General features: G+C 38.5%; 1 protein-coding gene across 2 annotated transcripts in view; it reads left to right on the top strand.

The window, feature by feature from the left end:
* The window catches only part of LOC116254112 (probable LRR receptor-like serine/threonine-protein kinase PAM74), a 29,181-nt gene extending 17,171 nt beyond the window's left edge, over positions 1–12,010 (top strand). The window contains exons 1-8 of one of the 2 annotated variants that reach the window (XM_031629222.2): positions 5,303–5,441; positions 5,727–6,252; positions 8,546–9,036; positions 10,341–10,473; positions 10,564–10,632; positions 10,725–10,796; positions 11,500–11,571; positions 11,834–12,010. In XM_031629222.2, coding sequence (XP_031485082.1) covers positions 5,366–5,441; positions 5,727–6,252; positions 8,546–9,036; positions 10,341–10,473; positions 10,564–10,632; positions 10,725–10,796; positions 11,500–11,571; positions 11,834–11,963 — 1,569 coding nt within the window. In that variant the 5' untranslated portion in view covers positions 5,303–5,365 and the 3' untranslated portion in view covers positions 11,964–12,010. Of the gene's footprint in view, positions 1–5,302; positions 5,442–5,726; positions 6,253–8,545; positions 9,037–10,340; positions 10,474–10,563; positions 10,633–10,724; positions 10,797–11,499; positions 11,572–11,833 lie in introns of those variants that run through there. The other variant, XM_050077884.1, reaches the window with a different exon arrangement.

Below are 12,010 nucleotides of genomic sequence, written 5' to 3'. Positions count from 1 at the left end.
TTGGGTGCGACGATTTAGTTCTGATAAAGTCTCAAGACTAGAGTTTTGCAGAGATGCAGAACAAAAAAACAGAGGAAAACAGAACAGGCTGAGATAAAACAGGAAGAGAACAGATGCTTAGGAGAAGTGTAATTGTTTTTTCAATTAGAAATGAACGACTTACAGAGGTATATTATACAATCAAGTAAAACAGAAAAAATGAATGAATCTGCCGTAAGTACTTATTTGCCCTTTTACAATGAATTATAAACGTTGTCAACAATAGGTGGTTGTCAATTTTTGATGGACGAACAAGGTAAAAGCTGATTTGACTCTTTCCACTAACAGCGTAACAACCTGATTCTCTTGACGGGCAGCTCATCATGAGAGAACTTTCTTGAGTCTGCTTGCTTGTGGACCTCACATACATATTTCTCAACAAGTTCCTTGTAAGCAACCGACCATATGGACCCGACCCTCTTAAAGAGCGTTTGGTAACAGGAATAATGCGGTGTTATTTAGCTGTAACTGGTTTGAGGCTCTTTGATTTTCAATGCAGGTCATTCGACTTCATGGTTGATGGCATCAAGCGGAACGACGATCCAATAATCCCTCCTTATGGGACATATGTGACCGACTATAATCATGGTCGTAGTCTGACTGCTGGATCGAAGGTTTCCTTGGTCAACACACCAGATGCATCCCTTCCTCCCAATGAAAGAAGGCTCCTGAAATGGATGGAGCCAGCAGCGAGACAACCCCTTGCCCTTCTGAGCAGGACCATCGTTATGAGCATGTGACCAGCAACATCGGGCGCTAAGTCAAAACTCTATTCTACCATTGAGCCAACTGGAGCACCAACGGTTGGCGCTATGAACCTTTCAGATTTAGCTCCTCCTGCCATGCCGACCATCATCCGCCCCACCAGCGGAGCTACTTGTTGGCTGGCCTGGGCCACTGTCCACGCCAACCTTATGAAAAAAATTATTATAATGTATTAACTTTAAATTATTATGACTTTAAATTTATATACCGTGCTTACACCAAAACTGTGTCACTTAAACAAGCTCTACTGATTAATCATGACTACGCTAACCACCCTGCAACCCATCCCAGTCTCCCCATCGTTTGCTCTTTACCGTCACTCGACCCCGCCACGCCACCTTGCCTCTCAGGCCGCGGTCTCACCAGCGCGAGACGAGAACCAACCACCCACCTATTCCAGAAGCGTACCGCCGCACCGATCTCCTCGGTTCCATACGGCGTTGCCCGAGAGTGGACCGGGCTTACTCCTTCTCTCCTTGCCGAGAAGTCCTCGGTTAAACCCCTTAGTCTGTCTCCTGTTGCTTCGGCAACCAAATCAGACTAACCTGCCCTCACACCTCGCCCGGTGCAGGACTAGCTTGGTCGGGCCAGGTACGGCCCCACAGAGCCTTGCCATGCTTGGTTCAGCCTGCCATGTGTCAGCGGCAGCTCTTGGAGGGGTTTTTTTTAGTATTTTCATAAAGGTATTTTTTTTAAAAAATGATATTTAGAAAAAATTAAGGCATTTTCTTAGTAACTCAAGGCTATTTTTAAAATCAGTGGTATTTTAAGAAATTCAAGGAAATCTGTGAGAAAATTAGGGGAATTATGAAAAATTCAGACCGAAAATCAATGGTATGTGAAAAATGACCATAACGCCTCCACGCTAAAGCCTAGAAGGGTTTATGACTTGGATTTGGATGTGAAACTAGATCCAAATACCAAGGCAAGTTGAATTTAGAATTTTGAAGCTGCAAATCGATGCATGAATTGGTTTGAATATCAAAGATGGATTTGGATCTAAAAATGGATCCGGGCCTCAAATTTTAAGCTGGATCTGGATCAAAAGTTTAGAACTGATTTAGAATAACATATTTTGTTTTAGATCTCCAATTAGGATCTGAAATTCAGATTTAGATTTGAAATTCAGATTTAGATCTGAATTCAAATTTGGATCTAGATTAAGGTAAAAACATAAAATTAGATCTAAATTTGGATCTAGATTAAGAATTTTGGATCAATGTGGATCAGATCTAAATTGGATTCAAGGCTCAAAATTGGATGTAGATCTGGAGCTGATGTTTGGATTTTTATCGGACTTAGAGATCTGTTTTGGATCTGGAGCTCGAATTTGGATTCAGATATCGATCTAGAGGTTCTATTTACGATATAGAACTGAAATTTGGATTGGATCTCAGGATTTGTTTGGATATGATGCTGGAATTTGCATCCAGATTTAGATCTAGGGTTCTATTTTAGGTCTTTGAATGAGGTTTTGGAGTAGATCCAGATTTCAATTATAAAATAAGTCTAGGTTAGGGTTGTGCTTTGTGTCTAAAGTTCGAAATTATAAAAAATAAGTCCCAAATAGAGTTGACAGTCAAATCAAAGAAGAAATTGATTAAAATCAAAAGAAATGAAAGTGTTTGAGGCTGAAAATCCTTGAAATTTGTTGTAAATTTTTCATAAAATATTAGAAAGATGGTGAATATAGACTTTAAAAAAAATTGGATTGATTATATATATATATATATATATATATATCGATTAGGTTAGAAGTTAGTTTATTGCATTCTGCTTGCTTTTCCTTATTATATTTGGTGTCATATTCCATTTTTCATTTATATTGCTATCATCTAAGTCTTCAATCCTCGACCTTTTCCACCCACCTGGCTAGATGCCTGTTATCCCTCAACAACCTTGCTTTCGTCCCAAGGTGCCCTAAGCAACATACTTGGCTACTCCAGCATGAAACCTCTAAGCTATCAGCCACTCAAGGCTCGGCTATCTAGGAAGCCCAGAGCCGGCCTTAGCCAGGTCTATATCTGAGACAACAATCCAATAAGGGTGAGCGTCATGCCAAATATGTCAGAGGTGCAGTCAAGTTTCAACTTGTAACACAGCAGCAGGCTTGGTCTGTGCGGTAGCCTAGGCTCAGGATCAAATGCTTGAACCAGAGCCACGGCCACGCTTAGCTTCGCCCTGCGCAACTCATTTATAATATACCTGAATAACTATGTCACATGGGTGCTTAAAAAATAACAGTTACACCCACGCTCAGTTGGAATGCGGGTGTAGATGTAGTTCTGACATGGTATATGACTTGGTTTGTTAGAGTTTGTTTTCCCATCGCTTGCTTCTGATCGCACTTCACAAGCAAAGATTTTAAAGGGTTTCTAGTAATCAATTCGATTGCTTTAAAGAAATGGGAACAATGGCGGTTAATGGTAACGATTAGCGAAGTGATAAAGAAAGTTTGATTTCTAATGGGCATTATATTAATGAACGAAACATAAAACGATGGCACGTCGGAGTACTGCTGTTGATGGATGGACTAGGAGCGTCATTAGATCATTCCCATCTTATCCAGACTTGCGGTAGATTTCATATTATACATCATCAGTTTCTAAGAAAATGGAAAGCGCTGGACCTATAATTAATTCGATACTAAAACTCAGGCGCCTTATTGTTTCCATAAAGTTTGAGTAGTGATCCAAGTAAGTGTGGGTAACATGTGGGGAATTACTTGCATAAACTCCAAAGATAACTTTTCTCATTTGGAATTACTTGTACAGTCTATACAACCAAGTTGGCTTTCCGTAGTTACAGTTTGGGTATCTTCTTCAACTTAGAAAGGTTTGTTGGCTGTTTTTTTTTTTCTGAATAAAAACAATCTTTCTTCTTCTCCCTTAATTCTTAAAAAAGAAATAGGACAGCCCTCTTGAAAAGGACAAAAGGGACCCCTTCATCATCTTCAAAAAAGTTAAAATAATTATATGTAAAAGTTATATATGCATATACAATATAAAATAGTTAATCAAATATACAAGAAATTGTATATACGTATATATGTTTTTTTTTTAAGCGATTAATGTATTTCCTCTCCACGTCAAAAGAGATGGAGTTGTCAGTTGTCTCTCTCGGCAGCGAGAAGATCGTCTCCTGATGGACTCTACACGCCTAACGTGGTCGACGGGACGACGTCAATGTCACCTCCGCATCAATACTCTTCCAAGTGATTAATGCATCTCCTCCCCCCGTCAAACACGAGCTTGTTGCCCTGTTCCCCGTCTGTAGTTCTGCCAGATGGGTGTCCATTCGTTGCCCTGAAATTCTTTGCTAAGCTCTCGTCATCGTTAAAAAAAAGGGACAAAACAATCGCATCAGTGGCATTAACAGCGATGAGGAAGAGTAGAAGACCATCCCAGTGAGCCGGGAGATCCACGGGATGGCAGAGAGCCCAAGTTTCTTTGCAACCCTTGTCCCACGAGAATACAAGACCTTGAAAGTCCACATGCACAAACAAAAAGCTAGTTCTCAAATAGACAGCACCTTCCTTTGTCTGGTGTATCCAATAATGCAACAATCTTCTTCTACGTCTACACAACCTCACCTTCACCGTCACGTTGAAGTGTGTTGAGCAAGAAAACAACCTCGATTATATTTTTCAGTCCCTTCATATTTTTGAAAAACAAAATTTAGTAATTAACTACAATTTTTTAAACCTCGTAATGTGGCCCAGTAAAAGTATAGAAAAACATAGTTTAGTCCATGTGAAATTTTTAAAAATACTCTTCGGCCACTCACAGTGAATTTTTGGAGTTATGAGTTTGGAAATTATTCATCAAATTAACTTCATGGAAGTAAAAGAAATCAGGAATAATATGAGCACTACTTCGATAAGTTCTTAAAGAAATAGATATTACTTAAGAAACAAAATGTCGATGAACATAACGGGATCTACACAGAGTTAGATTGGTTGATTGAACTCTTCCATCTCTTCCCAAATCAAAGTCTTCTAGTTACATGCTTATGTCTTGATATTTTGAACATGTAACTAGAAGACTACAATAATAGAAGGATGAATAGTCCTTAAACGTACGAGTTGAATCGTTAATCTGATTTCTTTATAGTGAGGGATGTCGATGGATTCGAGTTGAATCCAATGTACTCTTAATCTATTTACAGATTTAGATTCGAATTTGAATTTAAATATAAATAAAACAAAATTTCTATAGCATATCTGAATCCGAATTTGATACTAATCTAATTATTACACTCAGATTACAATCTTAAGATCCAACTTTCAAAATGTGTGGACAGGGTGTTTATTTAAGACTAAACCTGCAGCTCCGAATTCCAATCTGATCGGACATTTAATCAAGTCCAAATCCAATCAGATGTCACACTTAAAATCAAATTCTATCCAACCTTTTTTTTTTTTTAACTGCAGTTTATCCAAGAGTATTTATTGACATCCCTATTTACATATAGGCTCTCATTGCCAAGTTAACGCACAAAGAAAGGTTGGTTCTGCTTCTGAGCGTGGAAACCGCTTGTATCGATAGAGTATCCTTTGAAGATGGCAGCAACCTCCATGCTCCTTTTTAGCTTATGCATTGGCCTCCATTTTTTTTATGCCATTAGTGCTGATAAACGTAAGTGTTCTCATGACCTCACCTTGGGTTTCTTTTGTTTCTTCATTAATGAAGAAATCCACACGAGATTGATCCACATGGATACTCCCGCACAATTTCTGCTTTTAGTTCCCCTCCTTGATCTTCTACCTATCTGTAACTAATGTTTTTCAAAAGTGGCATGCTTTGGCGGACCGTTTGCTTTCACACAAGGGCAGAATTTGATTTCAAGGAACTATAGAACCACCCCGGAAGGATGCACTTCATACATCATAACTGGTGAGTTTCTTGTTTTTTTTTTTTTAGTGTTCTTGAACATCGATTGTGGAGCAACGGGTACGCGCAATGACAGCCTGGGCATGAAATGGGTCGGCGACGACGGTTATATTAACACAGGCCAAACTGCGAGGGTCCAGGTTACCAATACATACGCCCAAGAACACCAGACCCTCCGTTACTTTCCCTCCCAAAAGAAGAGCTGCTACTTGATACCAGGCGTGGCGACGGGAAGGAAACACATGGTTCGAGCACACTTCTTCTACGGCAACTACGATGGGAAGTCATCGCCGCCATCCTTCGATCTTCAATTTGATGGCAACCTTTGGGCGACCGTGGAGACTTCATCCAGCAAGTCCTATTATTATGAAGTAATATATGCACCCAAGAGAGACAACATCAGCGTCTGTGTTGCTCAGACATCTGCCGACCAGATACCCTTCATCTCCGCCCTTGTAATTAGGGAATTTGAGCAGGGCATGTATGAAACGGATGGCACAGAAGACGTTCTTCTACTCTGGAAGAGGAAAGCCTTCGGATCTGAAGACTTTGTTAGGTAAGACGAAATGTTAGACTTTCAACTGTTTTACTACTTTTTCTTTCAACCTTACACAAAAAGATTGCTCGGATCTGGTACACAATTTTTTTTTTTATATATACTAAGCATTTCATATAATCAGTTCGGTGTACATAAGCCCGAAGTAAAATGTTCAGAAAAAGTCTTTTCATACTTCTTAATTTGCTCTTCATATTACGTAAGGTTTTGAAGCCAAAAAAAAAAAGATCGGAATTGGCCTGAATTAGCTCGATTAACTGTAACGTGCTTTTTAGATAAACTGAAAACTTCGTATTTTTTTAGCGAGCTTTTGTATACTTTTTCATGTCTCCTCTGAACCACTTCTGATGTTTTTGCCAATTCACAGCCAGTTCTGCTGAATCAATGAATCGGCAGATTCAAGGATTCGGTTTGCAAACCGATTTTCACATTGGACTAACCACTTTATTAACATCATAACTAGAAAAATACGTTTCACCTTCGATGTCATATATATAGGGTTTTGACAATTGTGTACTCTCGGCTGTTATGTTTCGTACATAACTAAATTGCTATTTTATGCTCAGCTAAAGATGGGAATTGTCTTATGGTACAAACTGGATGCTACATTGAGTTATATATATATATATATATATATAAAACTCAATGTAGCATCCAAACTAAAATCGTTTAAGAGAAAGATAGGATATGAGGCAGACCACTTTGTGGATGTTTTCATTTGAATATAAAAACCACCACAAACACATATACGCATACACATATATATCAAAGTTGTATTTGGCTTTTAACAAATTAGCGTCATTGAGTTATTTGTCATTGAGTAAAGTAATATATATATATATATGTGCGTGTGTATGGGTGTATGTAAGTGAGAAAGAGAACCATGATTCTACGTTTTGGTTTACATCCTGAGGCATATAAAAAAATAAAATAAGCTACCTTTTCTGTACTTTTGTTTATTTATTTTTGTTATTTTAATTATTTTTTTCCAACCAACCTTTTCACCCCCCACCGGCCCCTCCTTCGCTCCACCTCCACCTGGCGAAGGAGAAAATCTCCCTTCCCTATCTGGCCAAGGAGAAAATCTCCCTTCCCTATCCTTCTCATCCACCAGTCAGGCTGGGGAGCATTGGGGGAATTATACCCCGCCGCTGGACAACACCTGGGAGGGAGGAGGGAAGGTGGATTCCTTCCTCCGCCACTGTCCAGTGGCTCTCTCCCCTCCCAGGTGCCGTCCAATGGTGGTGCATCGTCTAGCAACACCTGACAGCTCCGCAATCTCAGGCAGCACCTGGCCCTTTCTCTTTTGCACCATAGATAGTTTGAATTATGTTAGAATCCATTCAGGAGGATAGTATAGGATTATGAAAAAGTAAAAAAAAAAGTTTAAAATGTTAATTAATTTCTCTTTGTTTTTCTTTAACTTTCATCTATTTTAGATGAACGGTTTTTGTTAGCTGACTGAGTAATTTTAGATAACTAGAGTCATCCTTAGTTATATATATATATATATATATATTGTTGACTTTGAAGTTCATTTATTTCTTTTTAATGTTCATTTTAACACATCCAAAATTAAAAGGGAAATAAATGATACCGTTCATGCTGTCGTTTTAGTGGCACTAAAATTCGCTTTTATATATATTGTGTTCGTGTACGTAGGATCATATTGTCAATTCTTTTCTTTAATTTCTTTCGATTGACTAATTTTAGTGCGGAGAGAATGATTGAAAAAGAAATAAATAGAAGAAGAAGAGGAAGAAGATGAAGAGTAGACAAAAAAAAGTGTTGGAGTAAGAAAAAAAAGAATCATAACGGGTACGCAAACAGAGGAATCAATCTTCTCATAAAATAACGCTTCTTGGAAAATCCAAGTCTAGCCCTGGTTGTCAATAAATCCTTTTCTTCTACAAAAGTTCGATGAGGAACCTATGCTCAGATATGCTAATCTATCCATTTTGGATTGAATATCCGGCCGAACTGTTTTGAAAAGATCGAATATCAAAAAAATAATACTTAATTAAGAGATTCAGTCTCAAAAGTAAATATTCAACATCCAATGGCCTTACAATGCCCACTTTGAAAGTCAACTGCATTAGGTTTAAAATTGAGATTCAGATGAGTGCTCAAGTATCATATTTGAGTTTGTTTCGGATTTTAAAATTAGGTTTTGGCAGATATAACTTTTTTTCTTTCGCATTCCAATCAGAATTCAAACCTGAATATTGGAACTTTTCAAGAAGCCGTTATAATTAAGAGCATCTTATTATGATGGACGGGCTTTTGTTGGCAGGTATCCTGATGACCCTTATGATCGTTATTGGCATCCAAGTGGTGAGATCGACGGCACAGTGACGGTGGCGAGAGATAACATGAGCTTCATCAAAAACTTCATGGATGTTCCGGGACTGGCATTAGCCCACGCCATAACAGCAGCGTCGGGCAATGCGACGACTCTGACAGTCCCATCGTCGGAGACGGATTTGGAAGATGCTACATATTACTATAATTTCTATTTCTCCGAAGTGTTAGAGGCAGCTTACCAAAATAAGAGCAGGTCTTTCGATTTCCTTGTTGATGGCGAAAAGCTTAACGACTACGGTTCTATAATCCCACCTTATCAGTCATATAGGAGTAACTACAATCACCGTGGTCGGAGACTGACTGCTGGATCGAAAATTTCCTTGGTCAACACGCCAGATGCATCCCTTCCTCCCATCCTCAACGCCATGGAACTTTTTCAACTCAAGACCGGACTTGAAAAAGGAACCAACGAAAATGATGGTATCTCTCTCTCTCTCTCTCCCCTCTCCGTCGTCTATCGGTTTGTTGTTTCCTTCCAACTTTCGGTTGGGCCTGACTATTGATTTCTAAGATTTAGATAACCACTTTCTCTCTCTCTCTCTCTCTCACATATATATGGAATTGTGACAGTGCAACAGACATGGGGCACTTTATGAATCGTCAATTATATTTATCAGCCAACCCATAACTAGTCTGCATATATAATTTTGTAAGCACTTAGTCTATATATGAAGATATAGATTATAAAACCTCGTGAAAGTAAGCATTTTGATCTACTTAAATTTGATTAATGCGGATTCTTGAGTAACATTGCACTTCAAAATCTAAGTTGAAGCTGTCATTGTATTTTTGTATATGAAACTTTGTCGACCGTCAACAATAGTTGATAGTTACTTTACCTAGTCCTTATATTTATGTAGTTCGCACACGGAAGTCGTTTATTAAATCTGATCTATGCATGAAATGTTGTCATATTTTTGTCATTATACTGGTACCGTATTAAACATTTTAATATTGAGCACATTCATGCTATATATATATATAAGCGAGAGATAGAGAGAGAAAGAGGTCATAGAATATATGTACTTTCAATCAACTCTTATAGTGCATTAATTTCAACTTCTCATGAGCATAATAAAATTGTTGAGCAATGAACACACATAAAAGAAGTCTTAAAACAGATTAGCACAACAAACAAAAGGTACTATTAGCTACGGCCATTACCTGCCAATATATGCTTCCGCCGTTGGCACCTGGTTTCAACTGTGAAATCAGGGAGGGAGATCAAAGGCATATCAGGAACCATATATATATATATATAAATTTTTATGTGTGGTTCATAAGATTTTAGCCTAAATATAATGATATAAATAGATACAAAAATATAAACATGAGAGGGAAAGAGGGAGAGAGAGAAATGTTCTGGCCCACTATCCATGAGACTCCGGCCCACTTTCAAGGTAGATGTCATGGCACAATGCAAACTCTGGTTCTTTTATTTCTTTAATTTTAATTAATATTTGTTGCCCTTGTACGAGTGGCTGGCATCTAATGCATTCTCACTTCAGGAAAGGACAGGTGTATAATTACTTCCCATTATCGCTTTGGTCCATGCCCCTTTCAAATGTAGGAGAAAGAAAGATGTAAAAGGATTTACTTTTTTCTTCCTCACAAATTATTGCTTCCAGATAATTGCAAAAAGTTTATCCGCTTTTCTACATTCATGAAATTGCAGTGAAAATGCACAAGATCCGTTTACCATTTTTTTTGAAATTGGTTTGCAGTGAAGGCGTTGAAGGTGTTGCAGGGTTCATATCAAACACTTCGGTCTTGGGCAGGTGATCCATGTCTTCCCCCGGGATTCACTTGGGACTGGCTCAACTGCAGCACGGACGATCCACCACGAGTGACTGAACTGTGAGTACATTACTATCGGATACAAGAATAAGATTTTGGTCATAAAGGAAATAATTTATATATTTTTTCCATTTGACATGGCTTTGTTAGTCATCTTAATGGTTTAGGCTTGGACGGCACCCTTCCAGACTTCAGCGGCCTGACTGCGCTTGAGATAATGTGCGTAAAACAGAGTCATGCTGATTTGGATTTTAGCTTGCTTAATTGATTAGATAGAGCTTCACTGATCAGTGTCAACTTTGATCTTGCAGTGACTTGAGTAACAACAGCTTGAGTGGACATATCCCAGAGTTCTTGGGAACATTTCCTCACTTGAAAGAGCTGTGAGTTTATTATACGGAAAAAAAATAAACTAAAAAGATTCAATAATTGGTCAAAGCCAATTCATCTCAAACTTAAAGTTGTCAACAGCATGTCTTCACAAAAAAACTTCAATTCATTACTGCCTTCTCCTAATCAGTCCTGTGTTGCTTTTCTTAGTTCTAATGAAGGCCAAAAAATTACATTAAAAAAATCAAATTTTTTTAGTTTGGTACGACCCATCGCTTCTCTTGGCCCTACCTGTCGCTTCTCTTGGCCCAACTCACGCATTTGTTTGGCCCGTCCCTTAACAAAATCCTAACTCCGCCCCTGACTAGCCAGACCATGACTAATAAGAGGGCTTCCAAGTGGATTATCAATGGATGGATAAAATATCGTTGAGGGGCAATAACTGTTTATTTAAGGAGCATTTTATATGTAGATATGCAAAAAATTGTGTTTAATCAATATGTAAATCAGAAATCTTTATTAGACTGTATAGACAATTGCCTACACATGCTCACATGTAGCTCCGTGCCTACCTGAAGCCCCACCCACCATCCTATCTCCTAACATGGTCTTGGTCTTGGTGCTTATTAAGTTCAATCGTACAGTGTAAATATGCAAGTAAGCAAGTTCAATCGTACAGTGTAAATATGCAAGTTTGCTTACTGAACAATTGAACAATTGGACTTAGTATAATAGATTCCCATTGACTCGTTGCAGGAACCTGACATACAATAGTTTCACTGGATCCTTACCGGCATCAGTGGCAGGCAATAAAAAAATAAAACTAACGTAAGTGACACTAACGTAAGTGACACAGCATGGTGATCTACATATTTTTGTGTGTGTCAGAGAGAGAGAAGCATGCCTTGGGTGGTTGGATACCATTAAATGCTATATGCAAACTAAAGATATGGTTATTGTAACTTGGGTATCCCATACATGGCATGGCGAAGGCGAAGGCGAAGTAAAAGTATGATATCTATAATTGGGTAATAATATTTCATCCATATATAGCACGGGATGAGTCTTTTTAATTATCTCCTTTTTCCAGTATAACAGGAAACGACATCACCGAAGGCAATCCAAGTCCGTCACCAACAAATGGCGTAAGAAATATGAAGCCGATCATCGTTGGAGTACCAGTGGGCTCGGTTATCTTACTTCACATGCTAGTTGGCTAGCTGTCGTCTATGCACACCTTCCCAAGCCATCGCCAGCTAACGTTGTG

This window comes from Nymphaea colorata, chromosome 5 (genome assembly GCF_008831285.2).
Source record: "Nymphaea colorata isolate Beijing-Zhang1983 chromosome 5, ASM883128v2, whole genome shotgun sequence".
Taxonomy (NCBI): domain Eukaryota; kingdom Viridiplantae; phylum Streptophyta; class Magnoliopsida; order Nymphaeales; family Nymphaeaceae; genus Nymphaea; species Nymphaea colorata.
The sequence above is the reverse complement of the archived record's forward strand: the minus strand, read 5'-3'. Positions and strand labels throughout refer to the sequence as shown.